Below are 23,373 nucleotides of genomic sequence, written 5' to 3'. Positions count from 1 at the left end.
GTCCTTGATGGTGAGAGACATCATTGCTTTTTCAGTTTGTTTTTCACACTTTTGTTAACATTTATTTTTATAGCTTACTTTATCCATCAGGTTGATAATTACAGGGTTGCATTTTATTTTATTTTCGTTTTTCAGTTATAAAGAAAAATAATTAAAGGATATATATAATAGTAATTCATAGACTTTAGGTATTTATATTAAATGGGTACAGTGCATAGTATTCGGTTGTGAATGACTTTAATATTAGGCAAAGTATTGTTTATACTCTGCATTGCTGTAAGCTAGCCTCTAAAAATACGGTGGCCCTGAGAGGTCAAATGCACTGCAACTAACACCAGCAAATACAAAGATGCTACAAAAGCCCCCCAAAAACACAGCCCACAAAAGTAAGTTGGACAAAATCACAAAACAAACAAACAAACAAACCCCCCCCCAAACCCATAGCAAAACATAAAAACAACAGAAGTGTTTTGGGGAAGATAATAATGCGACGGAGCAGCAACGAAAGTGACAGAAGCCAAAATGTGCGAAGGACTGCACTGAGGGGACTCATCTGTGTTATGAGTTAGAAAAAGATTCAGGTAATGTGTGTTTTAATCACATGATTCATACAATACTGTAGATACATGTTTGCTATTAGCTGTTTACTGCTAGCGTGCCCCTGCCGCAGCTGTTCCGTCACGTTGTTGTCTCCCCATGAACAATTGCCGCCTGTTTTTTTTAAAAAGCGTTTTCTACTTCCATTGTGTGTGTGTTATATATGTATTTTTTTCTATCTAGTTCAGTTTTGTTTCATTCCACTTATGTTGTGTTTTGTGTGCTTTTGAAAGATTTTTTTATTTGCTGGTGTTTTGTTAAATTGCAGTGCGTTTGACCTCTATGGGCCACCACTGAAAAAGTCTGTTATTAAACCTCTTCCCATTTCTCTTATTATTAAATCTATTAAAGCCATTTTAGGTGTTGGAAAATGTAAAGGGAGCACCCTTGACTCCACTGAACAGTTTAGCACCCTGCTTTTTAAAAACACAATTTAATTAGATTTCTCTTAAATACACATACATATAGACTGCATAGACCATATAAGAGTATTATTAGGACACATTTTGTGCTTCAGAAACTCTAGCAGTGGTTTCCACGTATCTTCAAATTCTACTTCTTTCACTCTGATTGTATAAGTTGTTTTTTTCTATGTAACACAACCCCTTTTTTCAACACATGAACTGAAGGCACTTCTTCCATTTTTGTCCACGATAAGACTTTGATCCTCCTGGCCTGCAGGAGTCCAAAGTCAATTGGAGTGACTGTTTTAAGTTCACAGTAGCATTATTGGATATGTATATAACCGGAAAATGCATTTTTGCTTCACAGGGTATCTGCATGCCCCAAAATATCACATAAAGTCTGAGCAGTCTTCCAGTATTTCTTTAGTATCCTTTGAGTACCCATATCTTTTGACCTTTTCTATAATGTGTCTGGTATGCTGAGGGTCAAACAACTGAGCTTTTCTGGGTTGATGTCAGTTCTTCTTAGCGATTTCTATTGTGGCTAACAAGAAGAACAAGAAGTAAAGGAACTGATTGATTTGAGACTTTCTGACATTTGACCTTTTTTATATTTTCAAGATGTGATCCTGGTGGTGGAAATGCTAGAGGCTTATATTTGAATTATATTTGAAATAAATTGTATTAACTGTAGCTATGTAAAGAAATGTCTTTTAGGAATGTCCTATAGTTTGACAGTATTTTTCAATATAAAACATACTAATGTGGCCACAAGGTGGTGTGGGCCTACAGTCTCACTTCTGTAAGCACACAAACACCACAGAACTATTTATTCTACCATATTACAGTGTAACATGTTTATCTGGCCATTACAAATGACTTATAATACAGTATATGCATTCCTTTTCCATTGAAAGTGTTAATTTATATTAAAAAAAAACCACATCCTTTTTAAGTAAGTAAAAGCATCCTGAATGCTACAGAACAGAGCCCTGGGATTTTGTATGTATTACTACTCAGTCATTATGATTCATCATTGTATTAGCAATTATGTTAGCACTGCTGAAAAACAAAGTTTTTCTTGATGCTCAAATTTTAATCGTACGACTTTAAGTCACATAGAAAAATGGATATCAAAGCCCGCACACTACCAAACAAAACTAAACTGGCATCCCTTCTTTGTAGAACAGAGACCCATTCATGGTGTTTGAGTAAAAACACAACTATTATGTTCCCAAATTTTGGGGCTTTCACTCGGGCTTAAAATCTGAATGCACCAGCTGCAGCTGAGAGAGGCTCGATACTATTAAACACCCCCTCTAATGTGGAGAGGGATGTGTTTCATTGCCTTGTCTTGTACAACTCAGTGAGTGCATCTACAGCTGAAAGAACTACATTAAAATTAGATTTTACTTTCCCTCATCTGTCTGTGCAAATGTTTTGGCAGGTAGGTTTTATGCAATGAGAGAGAGGGAGAGCGTTCAATTTTAATCACCAGATTGATTCTTTTTTTCTTCCTTGAAAGTTTTCATTGCAGACAAAAGTGTCTGGAGTGCAAAATCCAATTTGCAGGCAGGATGTTTTATAGCTGCTCGCTCATGAAAGGTCACCGTGGTTTTTAAAGCTCTATCTGCTTTGCTTGCAGTTCTTATCTGGCTGCCCGGTGGCTGTTCCTTCCTGACAAATCTAGGTTTGGTTTGCAGGTAAAATGCTCATCTGATCAGGAAAGAAAATCTAATAAATTAAAAAAAATATATATACATTTTTAATGCATCATGAAATGTGTTGTGCATGGAATGAACTAAAGAAGTAAAGGAACAAATGACAGAGTCCTTTGATAAAACCCAGAAAAAAAGGATGGGGGTTGGGGGGGTGACAAGCCCAAAATAAATGTGACATCATTTAATTTACATTTATCACAGACTAGAGACATAGAGGGGTAAAATTTATGTAGCATGACCTTAGAATAATGAAAACAGTGAATCACTTTAAACTGAATTAACCAGTGGCTGCTGTATTATTGAACAACTCTGAATATAAGACTTTGCAGTCCTTCACATTTCATTCTTTTCTCAAGCCTCCATAAAAGATAAAAGCATGAAATATGAATCACAAATATGGGGAAGAACTTTGTACTGTTTGGTACTAGAAAAAACACTTCTCTGATACGTGGCATGAATACGGAGGACAGCTTCATTCACAAAATGAAAAGTAGCATATAACAGAGTAAGTCGCCTATCCACACCTTGTATCAAAAGCGTTGTCTAGCAATGGTGTGGTAAGTAATCAAACTACAAGAGAATTTATCAAATGTATATTTAATTTGAATAAGAATCTAGTGAACTTCTGAGATCATAACTATTACTTACCAATTGTAAGACATTTAGAGAGCAACAGCGAGTGACACATGTTTTTTTCACCGGCTGTATTTCAGGCTGGGGGGGCGGGCTGACTTACTCATGGTCTGGAGAGCCCAATTATATCAATTATTCACTAAGGTAACAAGCAAATCACTGGCATACAGCATAATACGACAACCTGATGCGCCACAGCGTGTCTCTTACATAATCTTATTTGTTATAACAGAAGATTTAGCATAGTGATGGATCATTTCATTCCCATCCACTAAAATAAATCCAAACCTCTTTGGGGGTTTCCAGTAAAATAGGCCATTCAGTGAAATCAAATGCTTTGTGGGTATCTAGTCAAAGTACAGCATATTCAGGCTTTGAAAGAGTACATAATTTGTTGCTTAAAGCTACTTTTATCTAAAAAACTAGGTGGAATGTAGCCGGTTGTTACTGGACAGAGTTGATCATGGCCTGGAAAATCCTTTCTCAAGAAACAACAAAAACTTGGATGGTCGTTCTCTTTTCTCATGTAGTCCAGTTGTTGTGCAGTCATCCTAATGTAGCATTCATGACTTTGCTGCTCACAAATAAAGCATTCAAGGCTATTGCCAGCAGTATTCTCGTTCCTTTACAGACAAGGGAGAAGACAAAAGGGGAGGGAGGCCACACTTCTCTGAGAGAGGATATTTCTAGAGCTGACCCATTTAAACAGCCCAGAGAAGCTGCAAAGCACAGGTGCATCTGCATTGGTTAGAACCAGAATGTGTAATTACATACATTAAAAATGCTGTTTATTCACAAACTGAAGCAAGTGTCAAAGCTGATTTTGCACACGTCATTTGATAGGCTTACTAAGCAGGATTTGAATGGAAACAGTTTGAGACACTGGGCTCAAATAACAAGTAATAGATTTAGTACAAAATGCATACAGCAAATGTCCTCAGTCATTCTTTTATGAGGAAAAAAGAAAAGAAAATGTGGTGTCAGTTTAGGATTTGAATGCGTTATTCAGCACTCAAATGGGAAACAGTGGCTGATGATTATACGTAATCTACAGCCTCGCACAATTAGTGCAACCCAGTACTACTTTGCATTGTACTGATGTGGGGTAGAGGGTGAATGACATCCATATTTAGAAGGTCCTCATTGATTCTTCCTAACAGAGGCACAAAAGATTTGTTGTCTGTCCTGTCTTGAATAGCTGGACCTTAATGACAGTTCTGCATCATAAAACCGCCTGCTGACCTTAATCAGCATTTGGAAATCTCTTGAAACTCTGAGCTAACAGTTTGCATTCGGTTTCTGCAGGTTGCATGAAAATATCCGAGTCAGGTTATCAGGCGCTTTTGCATGGAAACACGCTGTTTCTATGCGAGGCCTGAATGTGTTTTCCCTTTAATAAACGCACACACATGACTTGGATGATTTCTTAGCCAAAATGGCAGATGATGAAGGATGAGTGAGGAGTGTGCTATGAAGATTTAATTAAGTCTCACCATGGGATGTCTTAGTGTGACTCCAGAGGCGAGGACAGAGGAGTTTGTGTTTGCTCAGTGCAGCTGTGAATAACATCTACACTATTCTTACTTTGACCTACATGTACTGAGAGGAGGATCTGAGAATATGCCCACATGAGTGCAGGTCTTTCATCACGTCTTATTTTTACCAGGAGGCTGCCAGAGGGGTCTCCTTATGGCGAACCTTATTTTAACTTTAAGCTGTCAATCTCTGCTGGAGATAATCTGGGATGTAAGAGGCATCCGCGTCGCATCTCTCTACCAAATGTACAGTCGACATAAAGCTGCGCTGCCAAATTCCGGCTGTGGTGCATTTGCAGATTGTTGCAGGGTTACAAGCACATTTTCACCTCAGTTTATCTTAAAATTGTGACATAGATTTTGATCGTCTCTGTGGAAGACTCCCAACAGCACTTTTCTTCATTCCCTTTGAAATGAATTCAGTCTCTTTTGCTCCTACTCAGTGTGCGTTACCATGGATACCGCTCCCAAATGGTTTGGCTTGTACATGAATTTGTTTATAAGTGTTACTTGGAGTGGATTGTTCTTTTTCTGTGCAGCCAGGGTAAACATAGTTTCCTAATTAAGCACAGGACAAGTGCACGTAATTCCATTGTTATTACTGTATTCTCTTCTGTGGGACTAAACTAATAATTTGATGTTTGCTTCAGGGAGTGATCAGGAAATTACTTCTTTTTTGCAACTTCTATAACGTGAAGCATGAGCTACCCGCCGACACCGAGTGCCTGCGGCAGTTCTTCTTCTCTCTGCGATCTTCTGCATATGATTTAATCTGATTCACTTTGAATCAAAACTCTGTGGATTGTACAGCATCCTACTGAGCCAAAGGAGCATCCAAATACCTCACATAGCTGCTTCTAAATCCTAATGGAGCATGCTGCCTGAGAGGCGAACACCCTGTATGGATTTGCACAACTGTAAATGATGTCTGGGGTAAGAAGGCTGGAGAGAGAGGACTGAGTGGTTTAATTTCTTGAGGACTTAATCTGGGTTTTGGAATTAAGGGAAGACTGGAAGCATCTCCCAGTGAAGCTTCAGATTTATCACTGCCACACTTCACTCTCTGAATATAAGTCCACTGAATTAAAATCAGCTAGGGATGCCCCTACAGAAGTAAACAATAAATGTGAGGTTTAAAAATAAAATATCAAGTAAATAATGCACATATGAAAATATTGTAAGTAACTGAGGGATTATTCTTTTTATGTTCTTTTGTACATATATGGTTACAGACGCTTGTTGCCTTCATGCACTTTTATTTGGAGTTTCATTTATTTTCTTAAAAAAAGACAACACACAATAGACAAAAATCCACATTGATTTTACTGGTAGGGTTATTACTGATATATATTTTGTAATTTAGATATTGGGAAAATATCTTTAACATAAACTCTTTGGACCACAGTGTGAAAATCTGATAACATGACTGCCCTAATGATGATATTTCTGAAGGAACTGAAGTACTCACCACATTCAGTCACAAACAGATCCAAAAGGTCTAATTCTGGCTCTGTAAAATATTCAGCACTGCAGTGGATGGTTAATATCCCTAGCGACCCTGGTGATTTCCCTGGGGTTTCTTCTTTTAACATGGCTGCCTTACCATGTCAGTCTAATGTGTTTTTCTTGTTTTGTCAGACATATAATTACAGGCCAGAAAAGAAGCTCGGTTCCTTTCTATTAGCCTGCCACGGTCGCTTTTTTTGAGCTGGAATTTGTAAGCGATGGGGCCTGACTGTGTGTGTGCACCTCCACATCTCTTATGTAATTTCCTCCAATGGGAACATGGAGATGAGAACTAAAAGTTTGCAGAGTCACTTAATCTTCCATAGAGTTAACTAGAGAGAGCTGCAGAGCTGAAGGGTGTTTACCGTATTGAAACAACCTTCAAGTATTGAAGCTTGTTTAAGCAGTCGAAGCAGAGTGAAGCAGTGATCTGCGGTGGTGTAAGCCTGACGGATCCCTGTCAGAGAAGTCTCTAATCAACAGAAAGCCACTTATTTCCTCTCTGTTAGAGTCTACAAGGTGCCTAAGACACCTGCTATCACCAAGCTGACAGACACTTATGCATGGTAACCAACAGCTGACACAAACTGATGCCAGTGTACTCTGAGAGAGAGAGAGAGAGAGAGAGAGAGAGAGAGAGAGTGAGTCACACATACTCAGATAGATCCCACTCTCAGGAATGCTGGATGCCACAATGTGAGATCCACTGTATTCTGAATCATATCTCGTACACGTGGTATCTCACAGATGGAGTCCCAGTTAGATGTGTGTTTTGTAACCAGTGAGCAGGCAGGAAAAGAGATAATAATAATAAGAAAAGTGGTCATACTCCAGTGTGCTCAAGCAGAAAGCTGCTTCTCCTGTAACAAAATGAGATCTGTCAGAGGTAAGTATTATTGCCATCTTCTGCCTGATCAGCACAGTTTGTCTGTAGTGATTTCTATCTGCTGTGAGAGTGCTTCAGTAAGCAGTTCTTCTGCGCCAGTCACATGCTTTGGGCTGGGGCTTACAGCCAGCTGTCCCCATCATCAGTTCAGACAATGCAGAAGATGTGGCGACGTGAGACTTTGGGGCAGATGCGAGTAGCAGCGGGCGGGCTAAGAAAAGCGTGACTAATCTATTCAATTCAATTCAATTTTATTTATACAGCGCCAAATCACAATAACAGTTGGCTCAAGACACTTTATATTGTTAGGTCAAACATTGAAACAACTCACTATGAACAAGCACTTGATGACAGTGGGAAGGAGAAACTCCCTTTTAACAGGAAGAACACATAGAGAGTGAAAGGGGGTGAGTGAAGAAGAAACACTCAGAGCATCATGGGAAGCCACCAGCAGACTAAGATCTATTGTAGTGTAACTAAGTGAGGATTCAGGGTCACCTGATCCAGCCCTGATTATAAGATTTATCAAAAAGGAAAGTTTTAAGTCTAATATTAAAAGTAGAGCGGATGCCTGCAACAGCAAAGATCTAAAATCAATAGAGGACATTTGACTGAATCAAGGCATTACCAAGAAACTCCAGATAATAAAGTAGAAACTAGGCTGCAATAATTTTTAATTAGAGGATTTGTGACTTTATAGAAATGCGGTTTTTCACATCCACAGGGTAGACATTTGCAGAATAAGGCCTGTCAAATGCTATTACCTGATGCCACCCTGTACCATACATTCTAACGGACTGAATATCTGAAAGCTATCTGAAAATGTCACCTTGGAGTTTAAAAAATTACAGGGGACGTTTTTCACTATTTTTCCCTAAACAACAAAGCAATTAAGAAAGAAATAAAAAGGCTAACTGGTGTTAAAACTGTCAGTTGTCCCAATTACAGGACTATTTTTTCTTTACCTCATTACCATCAATATGAGAGGAGCAACAGAAGTTACGTCAAGAACCACGGGAAATCCAAGTTGATCTTAAACTACGTCTGAAAACTTTGTACAAATGTAGCTGTCATCTCTGCTTTCCCTCCAAGATGAGCATCAGTGACTGCAGAGCGCAGAAACCCCCGGAAATGCCCCTGCAAAGGCCTTTAAGGGACTCAGATACGCAGCGACACCGCGGTGCTGCTCCGAGGCTCGAACGGCCACATGCCCCCAGCTCCCTCAGCACCCACCCCTCCCTTCCTCACAAAAACACGCACAACCACGCCCCCAGAGGCACGCGCACAAGCGCAGGCTCAGACACACCTCCTCCTCCATCACTGGCAAACGCACATACACACAGAAGCATCGCGGGGTGAAGCGCACAACATGTGAAATGGGCATGAAGGACAGGTGTCGGGCTCCGGCAGGCGCACAGCAGGTGCAGCGGGGCTAACGCCGTACCCACACGGAGAACAAGGCTGCCGCTTCGCCATGTCCACCGCATGCCATGTACTCACTGGCGAGACGGTAAGAAGGCCCGTCGTTTACTCTCGAAACCTTTACCGCAACAAACTTGTTCGAACTCCCCCTCTTTAGCCTTCTCCGTGGGCTCCGTCCTGATTTGAACCCCGTGGCTGCTTCAGTATTTATGTTTTATTTATTTTTAATGATGTCATTCCGGACTCAAAGGCGTTAGGTCAGCCACAAAGGATGGAGGGCCGTCCGTGCCGCAGCACCAAAATAAAAAGATTTTCCCGAGTGTATCAGAGCAAATGTTTGGTAAGGCTTCGAGGCTCAATGCGCCTTGCTTTGGGTTTTGGGCGCGGGAGGTTTCAGGCAAACCTGCAGCACGATTGTGATAGAAAAGGAAAGAATGCAGTCTTTAAAGTTGCTTTTTGTTACTCTTTAATATGGCAAATAAATGGATTTGATCTCAGATTAATTCTGGACTGCATACAGAACATTTAGCTTTATATAAGAAACGTAAAGCCTAATACCATACAGTACAACCTTTGGCTCTATGAATAGGCTGTTATGTAAAATTACTGTTACATCCTTTGATATCAAGTAGCACAGGTCGATCTGCTCACACGCATGTTTGCATCGATTATCAGTTGATGTTTTTTTCTCCTCAGGCTGAGATTTTGCTCTCAGTGTGCAACTGCAGGAGCATTTAATGGATTCTTTGCTGTGTGCCGTAGCCATGGAGACAGTATGTGGCATGTGGTTTTTCTACTTGTGCTAAAGTGGAGTCTCTCTATTAAGGAGAAAGCTTAGACCGTGAAGACAGAGGAAGGAATTTGTGGATTCACTGAGTCAAGATGTCCTGTCCCATCCTGAAATTCCAAAACACAAATCTTCCCTCTTTCCTCCTGGATCAGTGCGATTTGGAAGCAATATTCTGGTTAACAGACGTGTCAGTGGGAGGCCTAAAGTTACTGTCAACCTTCAAAATTATATACAGCACAATTCTTTTTAAATTTTCTTTTGCGTCTCCTGTGCAGTTGAATGCTCTGGCATTACTTTGGGGATCAGTTTTGTAAGGCTGTTTTACCAATATCGGGAAACGACATAATTTGATGAGCACTGTTCATTCGTATCCATTAAAGGATCAAAGCTGTGTCCCTGTTTGAGTCAAATTTGGGCATTGGAATGCTCACTAAATGTTAATAATAATGATAATAACAGTGCTATAATAATAAAACTAGAGCTCAACAAGGCCTTAGTTTTTGCAAGCCCCTCTTTAAAAGTATTTATTTAGATTTGTAAGGATAGAAAGATTGGAAGCTAGGTTCAACTTTTTTTCCTCTTTAGTGGCACATCCCACCATCATTTCTAGATTTTTCATTAATAGGACATTGGTAATTTATTTGTAATAAATTAAAACAAGAGCTAGTCTGACAATCGCAGTTGTGTTACACTGACATTCAGCATTCAAGACAGTGGCCCCAGTCATGCCGGAAGAGATCGCGTGGTACTATCTAACCCGCTATGTAAAGAAGAACAAAGCTTTTCTCAACATTACAAAACATTTTTTACTGTTATAGTAGTTTTTACTACAAATGGCTTCATATGGTCAAACATAATGAAATATTTAACTAAACCCCTAAATGTCTGTGATTGGTTGTTGTTGTCTGTAAACCACTGGATTTTCCTGTCTGTAAATCTGAGAAACCCTATTTTAATTAGTATATATAACTATAGCTATTCCTGCATATTAAAAGTAGAAAAATATTCATATTTGTGCTTTACAATGTGACAATGAACGTAACAAACCATGAAAATCAGTGAATAACAGTGTATGTGTTCGTGTGTGTGTGTGTCGGGGTTTGTTGTGAACAGACGTGATATTTAGGTGCGTTGTGGAGACATGACAGAGATGGCTGGTCAGGCCTCTCTCGTCATGATGAACAGATGGTAACTCAGGGTTGGCTTGTGGGTGAGTGCCAACAAGAAAGCCCGTGTGTGTGTGTGACACATAAAAACCCATTGTTGGAACATTTTGTCCATAATATTCTTCAGAGGCCTTAAAAAACCCCAAATAAACAAAAACAACAAAATGTTTTGGTTGTTCTTTAATCAGAGATTCGTCAAAGTTGTCTGTTATTTATTGGAAAATATTCAGCTTTGTTTACATAGTTATGCTAACGTAATACTTGCTACAGAAAGGCAACATAAGCATGTACACTGCTGTATTTCATTTATATTTCAGTAATCTTAGTAATCAGTGAGCTTTATGTTGCTCAGTTAAATTGGGGCTGTTGGCCTGAAATTTTCTAATTGGGCCAGTCTTTTAAGCTTGTGTTACATTTATATCTACTCACCCTTACACATATTGGAAGTAGTTCCTTAGATTTACTTGGAAAATATATACACATTTTATGTATTTAAAATATCTAAAATACAGTATAGTAAGAAACTCAGTTTGCTAATTTAGCATTTTGTCCTTTACAATTAACATTTTAAAGGACATTTAATCTGGATTATCTTAATTTGCACAAATAAAACACATAAACAGTCTGACTTACCTTTTAAAATTATTGTTTACTTCAACTCGTTTGAAAATGAAAAAACAAGACATGAAGGAGAAAGGGAGGGAATTCCTAGATTTATTTAAAAATGTATGTGAAGATTTCTTCAAGTAAAAATAAAACAGATTTTAAAGGAGTTCTTCATTCTGGGAAAGGATTGTTTATTTCTGAGCTTAACAGACTGTCAAATAGACCAGACCACCACAGGGTTTATATTATAGATGTTATAGCTTCATTCATCTGTCAAACTAATTCTCAAATCCTTGTCAACATTAGTGCTGATAACACTCTCTCAGCATCTGCAGTCTGATGAGGGGCTGTGAGGGCAACAGCAGCCGCCAGACTGAGCTGGAGGTAGAGTTCTTAGCCAGCAGAGGATATAAGCCATAGCAAAGTCTTCTCCAGAGTTTTTGACTGAAGACGATTTGCACGCATGGAGCCACCCATATATTTAAACTAAGAAAATCCCTTAAAGGCTTAAACAAACCTCGAGGTCTGTTTGGTCTGATTAAATTGCTTGTATTATGAATGCAACCCACTCATTCAGCAGGACCTTTTCGTTTAGTACCATGCTAGGAACTGCATCTGTCAGCTGTAGCTTGCATCTAAAGTTCACCCCGCTGTTTAATTCATCTTTTTAATAATCATACAATGCCCTAAAAGAATGATATACAGTTAGATATACAGTAGTTCTTTTACCATGACTTGGACAACAACACCAAAACATTTTCTATGTATAGGAAACAAATAATATATTCTACAAAATGAAAAATACAACTACTAAGCTATTACAAATTACTGAAAATGATGATTGTAATCCCAGTAGATGAACACATTTTAGATTTCGTAGCCTTTTAAAATGTCTGTGTAGGTTCAGTCCAGGTCATGGTAATCTAAGGCAGTGTTTTCCCACTACTGTGCTGTGGCACATAGGTGTGCCGTGAGAAATGATTAGGTGTGCCGTGGAAGATTACCTGGTTCCACCTGATTAGTACTCTAAGCGATCGGCGTAACGTGCAGAACAATTACATTCTCTTCCAATAGAGGGCAGTACAACTACCTTCTCTAATAATAGTCATGCTGTGAGATGACACAGCGCGTAATATCAATAGATAAATATTTGGAAAGAAAAAGTAGTCTATCTGACCTGCGTCCTGGAGAAAATTCCAACCCAGATGAAAGCCCTAGCATGAGTAGTGCTGGGGACAAACCAAGCCAATTCCTCTATTCCTGGTGCGCAGGGAAAAATGATCAATCTGCTTTTTGTGACCTTTTTGTTTGGTGTAGTGCCGCGTGATTTCTCTAATGTGAAATATGTACCGTGGCTCCAAAAGGTTGGGAAACACTGATCTAAGGACCTTGGACTGGACTTCCTTTAGTTTCTTAAAGATGTTTCACCTCCCCTCCAGGAAGCTTCTTCAGTTCTAAGATCAAATGGACATTAAGGCGGGAAGGGATAGGGCTGTTCGATATAACGATATATATCGGATGACGATATAAAAACGTCTATCGTTTCATTTTACGCTATCGTTTGTTTCGTGGTGTCGCAAAATAAACTGTTTACGGCAATATTTTTTATTATTTTGACGGTCACTGTAGTGGCTATATTAATTTCCTAAAGTTCTCTCTTTCTCTTATATTTTATATAACCACACTACAGACGGACAAGGGCCTGTTTTTATGCGTTGTGGTTAACAACAACGACGGTAACAGCATCGCGTGTCCGCTTGTTTATGTTCCACATAAACCTTTCACAATAAAGCTCAAGATCCTGTTGAGACTTTTCAAAATAAACTGAATCACGTGAAAGAGCAGATTATTTACGGATGAGAAGTAAAAAAGAGCCGCCAGGTGTTAAAAAATAAACCTTAGACTCAAACGTTAGAACAGGCTTTTCCCCGCAGCACGCCGTGTAATAAATACTCACAAAGAAAACGGCGGCCGTTACAACTTATGTCTAAAAATGTATCGTTTCATGCATCGGTTAAAACACTCGACTCCAGGTACATGACGCGCAGCTGGAAACACTTCCCGCAAGTCGAGCTGCCCGAGATTCACAGAATTTACAGAAAATGTTACATTTTTGTGATTTATATCGTTATCGGGACGATAGAATTCTTATATCGGGATATGAGATTTTGGTCATATCGCACAGCCCTAGGAAGGGATCTCAAAACTGGATTGTAGGTGCCAGACAGTTGCTGTCTGCCACGACTCCCACGAGGGCTTAAATACCCGGGACTCTCCTCCATTTGGTCTTAGAACTGAATAAGCTTCTCGGATGAGAGGTGAAACGTTTTCAAGAAACCCAAGGAGTCCAGTTACCTTTCTTTCCAAGCTCCTTAGGTTACCCTTTTAAATGCATATTCATATAAAAAATAAAAAAAAAAACAGTTTACATATAAAAGTGACTTGTAAACCTCTTCTGTGGACCGTTGACTGAGTTGAGTGGTCTGTTTTTAAACTGAACTAATTCCTAATTATTTCAAGGAGGCCCAGAGATTGCAGGCTCTGACAGAAATTCACATATTTACAGCAATTTGGATTTTTTTTGTTTCTTGGACCAGTTTGCCGTTTTCTTGGCGAGATTGGAGCTACTGGCAGATTTTAAATGTTATGGCATTCAGCATCACTACTCCCAAGCCTTCAGAGCTAACGTCTACACATATGCAGTTACCACAGTTACACATCGGTATCTGAAGTTTTTTTTTTTTTTAAACTTGAGATATTCAGCTGATTGCACTATTCATAAACTTGATGTTTTTCCCCCGTTTTTCTAAAAATACCAGCTCACTGAGGTTGGGACAAATAATAACAATTCTGAATTTTGGCTTTTTATAGTGATGGGGAGGAGGATGATTAGGGGTTATGGTTCACTCAAAAAATGATTCTTCACATTCATAAACATGAAGGAATTTGTGTAAGGTGCAAATGAAAGATATCAAAGAAGCTGAAATAGTTTAAGAAAGAATTCCATTTATGGAAAAATATAACCAAAGTTGAAATTGTGTCTTTTCCATTTTTAGAAAAGATATAACATCTATAAGTTACAACACGATTTATATATAATATATAAAATACTACACCAAGTAAAGGTTTATATAGCTAATATTTGAGACCTGAAATGTGACTATTAAAGGGTTCATTCTTATATGCGTTGCCAACAACCAAACTATGATTACAGAGTTTGTGAAGTTTATATATATATATATATATATATATATATATATATATATATATATATATATATATATATATATACATATATACATACATATATGTATATATATATATATATATATATATATATACATACATATATATATATATATATATATATATATATATATATATATATGTATATATATATATATATATATATATATATATATATATAATTAAAATTACAAAAAGAATAATCTCATCTTTCACATTGATCTGTGATATTTGGATAAATCAAGGTTTTGAAAAGCAAACTATATGCATTATTAACATATATATAATATAATATATATATAAGTTGAAACCCTTTGTGAGGTGTACTTGGGTTGTGCACTTGTGCCCAGTGTCATTTCTCACATCATCTGTAAAATCTACCCTGAACTCATGCTCCTCAGCAGTTCTAATTTTGGCAGCATTATTAACATCAAGAGTCACGAGTTCATATCTACCCTTGATATGAGTAACGCAAAATTTTAGTATCAGAAGGTCAGCCCATTTCCAGTTAGTGGGCAGGATAACAGGGGGAAAGTGAGAATGCGTAATGTCTATTTTGGAAATAACAAAATGAGTGGGATGAAGGCAAATTAAAGTCTGAGGCAGATCTGAGTAGGTAGAAAAGTGACATCTTTGTAGAGCTCTCTAAACTGTTTGTTGCATTGACTATGCTTTAGTGTGTAAGAGGAATGACATAGATGGTTATATTTTAGTAAATTTATCCGTGGTCATCAGTGGATGTGGAAGCTGGATCGTAGTCTGGGAACCTAAAAATCCCGTGATGCTAATTATTCATGCTCTGGACTCCTCGTTTATATTTTTTCTTTAATCAAATATCCCACTTTGGTTCTAAGACTAACAATATCGTTGTTGCAGGTAGTCAGAGCCTGCTCTGCTTCTGTTATATATTGCCCCTGGGACTGGTGAAATGTATTTGCATAGTGCATATTCTGAGGGATAATTCTGCTCTCAGAGACACTTGTTCAGTCTTAAAAAATAGGGCTTGTCCCTCAAAACTGCCTTCTTAATTAGCTGCAGCAGAAGGCAGCATGATGCAAGCCTTTAATGGTAAAGTGGAGCCACTGTGGGGCAAGAAGGCATCACGTGAAGTAGGCCACAAGTGGGAGTGTAAGGCAATTCACCTTCATTAGCCCTCAGTGAGATACTGGCATTTGATAACTACATTAACAGTATTAAATAAGAGCTTTGTAAACTACACTGCTGTTGGCTCTGGAGTTGCTCCTCACTCCTGAAGCTCAGCATGCTGACCTTTACTTTTCCAACATGGTTTACACAGAAAGAGAGTGAAAATGTGCAAGTTGAGAATAAACAAACTTTCCGTCGTTAGAAGCTAGTGCATTACTTGCCAACTTCTCAGCTAGTTGAAGACCTACTATATCAAGCTGGCAGTTTGATGGTATGCCCTGGAATTATTATTATTATTCATTATTTTTGCATAGGTGGGAGCCTTTATTTACTTTTAGTCATATAGGCTCATTCTTTAGTCAAACATGTAGAGTACATAACATTTTAATGTCACCATAAAAGAAATAATAACAATTAAAAAAAATAAAACTCCACAATTAAAGCATTAAATAACCTAAATAATCTCCTCTTGTGACAAAGTTTGGAAGAATGGATCCAGATTTTGTGGACTGATTCTTCCTAACTTTGTAGCACCAATACAATGCACTATACACTGTTTCTAGAACAGTACTGTAATATGTTGAAGACACTTAAAAAGTCTCAGTTTTGTTCATGAGTTGTCTGTTCACCACTCTTTAGAAACATTCTTATCATTCTTGACGTTGACACTGTCGGCACATTTGGTATAGCACCCAGCAGCAATGCTAACTAAAGTCAACCTGTGTTTTTCTAAATAAAGCATGACTGAGGGATTTTTAAGACCAATTCTGATATTTGAGGATTTAAAAATCTGAAAGGAAATGTTTTTGTCCTTTCAGACCCACAAAACATCAACAGATTTCACTAGCATTTTTATCTGTAGTTATTTATAAGGTCTTACTAAGATAATATGACATTGCAGTTTAAAAATGACCTTGTTTTAATGTCACAGCAAGGCATGGATTAGTCGTTTACACTCTGCCCGACTCTGCTTGGATCAGCTGATTGTTGTTTTTGTGGTGTTCCAAACGTGTTGCCAACAGGTAAGTTGCAGAGTGCCCTCTTGGAAGCAAATTATGCAATATTAACAGTCATAACATCTCTTCTTTAGTTTTTACATTTTCATTTATTTCCCATTATATGAGATCAGATGAGAAAAGGAAGCGGGTAGTGGGGAACTTTTGAGGTGGGCTGTAGGCTGTCCATCCAATCAGAAGTTAGAAACAGTTGTATTTAGTCATTGGCTAAAAAGGTTTGTTTTTTCTTTTTATAATAAACTTTTGATTGGTTTGGCAAAGCACACTTTTGGGTGGGTTGAGACCAGCAACCGCCAACATGGGTGCGTAAGCCTTCCTATGGCAGAGAAAACAATAACGCTGATTATGCTCCATCTCTTTTCTTTCCCCAGGCTGTGTTGATCTTGAATCACACTGAGTGGAGAGCATTGAAGTTTCTTTAAGATGACTCGGACACATCCCCCTGATATACTGGCATCAACTCTGTATCAGGACATAAATCTAAATCCCATCACTGACCCCTCCATTTCTCTACACTCCAACCAGCAATGTGACTTGAAAATGATTGATAAATCAGAAATCATCAACAAAAGACACTGCCGTAGTTTTGACTTCATTGAGTCACTGGATGACCCACAGACCCTCTCTTCCTCGATGGAGTATCCTTACAAAAGGCCCGAGCATCAGACATTAAATAAAGATCTTGCGTGGAATGGACTGGATCAACCGGGACATCTTCGCTTTTCATCTCCAGATTTGTTTAACACCAGGCAGTTTCAGCAGCACAGCACCCAAGACAAAACCAGCAATCTTACATGGTCAGATTCAAAAAAGAGATCCAGGTCTAAAAGCGCTCCCAGGATTAAGGCTACTCTCACTCCTGTACCCATTTCAGTGTCTCCCCCAGGGACCAGGAAGGGGAGGGATGCACGTCAGGCTGCATCAGATACCTTGAGGACTTCTGAAACAGTGCGAGATTCCTACTCATCAAACAGGCCTTTTTTGAATGAGGTGCACCCTATCAAACTGCAGCCTCATGCCCCCCTCTATGTATCAGGCTGTTTTGAGGAGGACAAGACAGATAAACCTGCTGTAACCCCTCATGTTAGGTGCCGTGTGGACATCAAGCCAGATGCTGCTGTACTGCAGCACACATCAAGGCAGGTTCCCAGTGTGCGTCCTGACCACCTTTGGCAGAGATACTCTCAGGCCAGTAGCAGCAGAGGTTTGTATGTGCCTCGACAGATGGTCTCCTCACCAACGCCCACTCCAAGTGAATGCTATAGTGGAGATTTTAGACAGGGGTACCACTACACTACCAGTATGTCTCCTATCTCTTACCAGCATCTAGACATGCACAGAATGCCATCACCAACAGCACCATATCTGACTCAAGAACAAAGAGCTTACTCAAATCCTAACATACCAACCAAGTTTTTCTATACAGAGGATGCAGTCCGTTATCCAGTGCATCCCTACTCTAGAGCTTACTTTCAGGATGATCGGTCCAGTCTAACCAGTCATGGTAGTACAGTGACCAGTCAGTACGATCCAAGGACTCGATGGGTTCACACCCTTCCTGTCAGGTCGTATTACGCAGACAACTTTCCCAGAGAGCCTGCACATTCTGTATACGGCAGGCCTTACTCCACAAGTGAGGCAAGTTCATACTTTTCTCAAACTCCACTGTCTAGATCTTACTATGGTGAGGACAACCGCTTCAATCCGTATCATATGAATAACTCAAGGTTTGTTTACTCCAAACCATTTAGCTCTCCTATGGAGCAGTACTTTCCATCAAGGCCATACCATACAGAGGGTCGTCGACGCCCTCGAATGTCTCAGGCCTTTTCAGATGACTGGTATCGCTCAAGCATATCTGGTTACTCTAATCAGTCCTCCCAGCACACGCCACCAAGAGTAAGACAAGACTCCAGCATACCCCCGTGGTTTCCCAATAGCTGTACAGAGACAAGTCGCCTTGGAGCAGAAATCAAAAACCATTCCAAGTCTTGGGACAATATTCTCTATCCACGTCATGACAGAGACCAGTCAGTGCCACGTGGACGAAGTTATGAAAATTTGTTTTACCAAGCAAGGAACGGCACATCCTCTGATGTTACATCTCAACCTGTCATTCTTAACCTATCAAGTTCACCGAGGCGCTATGCTGCCCTGTCACTCTCTGAAAACTCTCTAGAGAGGGATTCAAGCAATCCGTGGAAGAATAGCAAGAGTGGACATTGGTTTGTAACTCCAGAGATCACCATAACTGACAATGACCTGTGTGCAGGCACCAGCCGGCGACGTGATGTCCACTCTGTTAGCTGGGATACACTGGATGATGAAAAAGCACCATCTCCCAGAGAAGCTCATCCGAAGCAGCCATCTAATGCAACAGACATTACCAAAGATAGGAAACATAACAACTTCTCCCTGCAGCAGAGCCTAGAACAGCTGGATGAACTCTTAGCTGATTTGGTCGTTGACTACAAACCACCAACTAGCAGAAAGTCCAGTGAAGACCTTTTAGACCAGCTAAAACAGCTAATCACTGAAGATGATGAGAAAGACAGGGGTTTGTCTGGGCACGAGAACTTAGGATGTCTGAACACCCAGCTCCCCTCCTCCAAATCCAGCCCCGACACCATCAAAGACCCCGATAGTGGGTGTGATGCTTTGCAAAGAAGTGCAGAAGAGTGCTCTCCAGACCACAGCACTGATGAAGATGACACTATGGTGTGTGCTAATAAGAAATGCAACCGGATTGAGAATATGTTCAATGCCTGCCTGTATTTCAAGTCTTGTCACAGTTGCTACACCTTCTACTGCTCGCGAAATTGTCGCCGGGACGACTGGGAGATCCACAAAGAGACGTGCCTGTATGGTCGTGTCAGCAGTGTGTGTCGACACACTCTTAAGTTCTGCAGAGAGAATACAGAGATCCACAAAGCCTTCTCACGAGTTGCTAAAGCTGGCTATCTCTCCAGAGGCAGAGGCGTCCTCTTTCTGGGTTTTGCTAATCCAGAGACAGCTGACAACTTCCTGCAAGTTGGGCTTGAGAGCCTCCTCATGTCTCCCACATACTTATCTCTCAGAGAGCTGGATGGCTTCAAGGACAACCTAGGAGAGTACTGCAAGGAACTGCAGCAAGCAGGTCATGAGTATGACCCCAATGAATGTTTCCTTTTGAATGTATCCATCGCTGTTGGTGAACTAGTGCCTAACAGACCTTCGCCAAGGGTCCAAACACCAACAGTTCGAAAATATGCAAAGGTGTCCTTAGCCTCCTCAAGCCCTGACAAAAAGGTACTCAAGAAGGATAGCGAAATGGAAACGCTCATCCTCACTCCCCCTCCGGGCACACCAGACATTGACAAGGAGGGGGAGGAGGGAAGAAAAGCTCGAGAGGTCTGCTTTGTCAATATCCAGCGCGAGCTCAGGACCAGAGGAGTTTTCCTTCGTCATGAGTACCCCAAAATCTATAATCAGCTGTGTGAGTTTGTGGAGAGCAACAAAAGGTTCACTCCTACTACTATATACCCAATAGATAAGAGAACAGGGAAACAGTTTATGTGCATGATCATGGCAGCATCCGAGCCAAGAACATTAGACTGGGTGGGCACCCCCCATCTCTTGGATGATATCATATAGCATAGCACTAATTAGTAACGATAATGATGTCAGCTAAAACTAAATGTATATACTGGAAATACATTGTGTGATTTAGCAAACTAAATATTGATTTGGAAATAGATGTATATACAGTATGTGACCAGCCGCTCTCTCTCTCTCTCTCTCTCTCTCTATCTATCATCTATCTATCTCTCACTTCTGTCTGTTGCCACAGATACACAAAACTCACACGCATAAACACACACACTTGTGACATGTTGTTTTTGGCTTGTTTTGATCCCGTTGCCCACAGAACAGTTAAACAGTTAATAGCCTGCATGTAGACTAGGCAAGCTCTCCAGTTATCCAGGTGTTTAAGATGTGAACATGTATGATTGTGCAGTCTCTGCAGACAATTTATGAAGCACACAGTATTTATTAAGTGCACATTTCATTGCCTACACATAATAGTGTGCAAAGCCAGGTTTCATATTGTAACAGTCATCCACTATTAATTTCGCCAACAAATGCTAAATCATATATTTATATCTTGTTACAGTGGTTGTAAGATTACAACTGTTGTTTATTAGTATTTAAGTATTATTTCCTTGATATGCTATAGATGTGTTTTTTTTTAATTTTATTATTATATTAGTCATTGTTTCATAGATAAAGGAGTACAATCAGACCGCCGGTTGTTTTCCCCACTTCATTCACGATTTAGTTGGAACTTATTTCATCTTGTGAAAAGACTTGATGTCATTCTTGTATAAATTGCTTTGTTTGAAAGTGGCCTTCAGTCGAAAACAAAAAAAAAATGCATTTGACACAAAGCAATGTATAGGGTTAGCTATTTCTAAAGGGTTTAGAGCTGTAGAATTAGGTTGTTTAAACTACCAGTGTAAATGAATAATTATTTTGCTCAAAGCATGTTATTTATATTTAAGGTATTTTAATATTGATATTGCTTATGATTAAATTTATTATGTTAACAAGATACCATTTGATGCATAGAAATGTAAGAGGTATATATATTGAATATTAGATCATTTGAACATCATGAACTTGAGACCTTATTGTAACTAATACCACAGTATGTTCCTAATTAAATCATATGCAATAAAAGAGCAACCTTAACATCTATATTGAGAAATCCTATTTTATTATAAACACTTAATAATTCCTTTGAGCCAAGAGCTGCAAAGACTATTTGCACTTACATAAATTACGAGATAAGAATGTTCCTAACAGCGCTGCAGCACTGACCCCAGATGATAAGCCTGCTTCCAATGCCATTGTTGACTAATCTAAGGTTGCCCTTTTACTTGATTATATCTTTGTGCAAGACCTTCCTCAAGTTTCTATTTTGTGATGTTTATAACACACATATATATAAATATATATATGAATCTATAATAAATGGAAGTAAATGAGTGACCTCATGGCTTTGAATTTTTCTTCATGGGCCGCTTCACATAAAGGCACTGGTAAAGATTAAATAAATACGGTTCTCGTCATGGTGTCTCCCTTTTATATTATTAGAGCTCCACCTTGTGGAGCAATGCATGTATTACCGTTCATCATACATATTACCTCTGCCAAGGAGGTTATGATTTTGCTAGCATTTGCTTGCTGTCGGTAGGGTCATATTAACATTTGGCTTACATCCACAAAGGTCTTCAAGGTTAGCTTATGGTTTTATGATTTATTGGTCGAAATACCAGGTTGGTATTGGCAACATATAAAAGTAAAATATATCACATTTGACCTCTTTTTCAAGGTCAAGTAAGGTCAAACTTTCATAAAATGACTTTAAATTTAAAACTATTACTCAATTTCGACTCCCTGTATTTATATTGGCATCATTTAGGAAATATAATAGTATATGACCCTGAAAAGGATAAGTGGAAACGAATGGATGGATGGACGGATGGAAGGATGGATGGGTGGATAACAGTATATGGTGTATGGCTTTAGTATTCCAAAGATGATAATAAAGTCTCCACCCAGATATTATGTCATATATATTATGTCACATTCTGATCAAAACATCTCTGGCCTCATATACCCTTCATCCACCATATTTTATCGTTTTTAAAAAAGTCGCCACATTGTTATTAGTTGGGGTTGTATTTAGTTGTGATTTATTCACATTATTAGATTGTCATAGGAATATACTTTTAACATATTATTGTTTTGCATTATTTCTTAAATACCATTAGACAATCCTGTTTCCTAAAGATTTAGTAAAGGGCTCAGGCACTGATATTCTATTGTGGAGGAGAAACGAGGCACTATTGTCTTCAGAACACATGTGCTACAATTTAAATCGCGGCTTTTATTATCAAAAGAAAAACAAGCTTTTTAATCAGTGTCAGTGTTAAGATAACTGCAAGACAGGGGTGTCTAGCTTAGCTACCTGCAACTCAACAACATTGATCTGAAGCTCTCACCTTTGTCACGTGACATCTAAGTCAGCTTTGGTGTTGACAAAAACTAATACTTAATACACATACATGACATACAGTACAAAAGCCAGTGTAGGAAACTCTCATCACTCTTTTGTCCAATGGTGGCTCACACATGGAATATGAGCAAGTATGAAATTGAGTACCATTTAAAGGCCTCGGGTATCATTAATTACAATGGTTTAGCACATGTCAACCAGATAAACTTTAAGTATGGGTAAAGATTCTATATGCATACACTCATTCACATCATTAGGTACATTAGTGATCTATTAGTTACTAGGTTGTACCCCCTTTTGCCTTAACAAGTCAGGGCATAGATTGAACGAGGTGCTGGAAACATTCCCCAGAGATTTTGTTTTGTTTTATTAAAATAAAGTTTCACTTATTTTTTGGGAAAGTGTACATTCTGATCAAAACATCTCGACAGTGACATCTGCAGGTATTGGGGGAAATGGCAATGTGAAGGAGTGTCGATGGTAGAGAGCAAGACAACAGGGGTTCATCCTCCAGGTGGGATCTCTCATATCAATTGAATGCATTTCAGTTTATTTCATGCTGATGCTTGTGGTAGCAGCCCTGAAGTTCTGTTAAACTAGGAGATAATGGATTTGAGAGGGCAGATTCAGGGGAGCAC

The 23,373-nt window shown here is 39.0% G+C and overlaps 1 protein-coding gene across 1 annotated transcript; it reads left to right on the top strand.

Moving 5' to 3' along the window:
• The first annotated feature begins 8,583 nt into the window (after positions 1-8,583).
• unm_hu7912 (un-named hu7912) lies at positions 8,584-21,698 on the top strand. Its single transcript, XM_063490382.1, has 2 exons — positions 8,584-8,792; positions 17,046-21,698. The coding sequence occupies exon 2, from the start codon at positions 17,098-17,100 to the stop codon at positions 20,305-20,307; it is 3,210 nt and encodes a 1,069-aa protein (XP_063346452.1). The 5' UTR covers positions 8,584-8,792; positions 17,046-17,097; the 3' UTR covers positions 20,308-21,698.
• Positions 21,699-23,373: the final 1,675 nt, after the last annotated feature.

This window comes from Pelmatolapia mariae, linkage group LG12 (genome assembly GCF_036321145.2).
Source record: "Pelmatolapia mariae isolate MD_Pm_ZW linkage group LG12, Pm_UMD_F_2, whole genome shotgun sequence".
Taxonomy (NCBI): Eukaryota; Metazoa; Chordata; class Actinopteri; order Cichliformes; family Cichlidae; genus Pelmatolapia; species Pelmatolapia mariae.
Note: the sequence above shows the minus strand (reverse complement) of the source record. Positions and strands in the feature narration are given on the sequence as shown.

What these genes read in the sequence shown, in the direction of transcription:
- unm_hu7912 (XM_063490382.1), top strand. Translation starts at nt 17,098, where the DNA reads ATGACTCGGACACATCCCCCTGATATACTGGCATCAACTCTGTATCAG.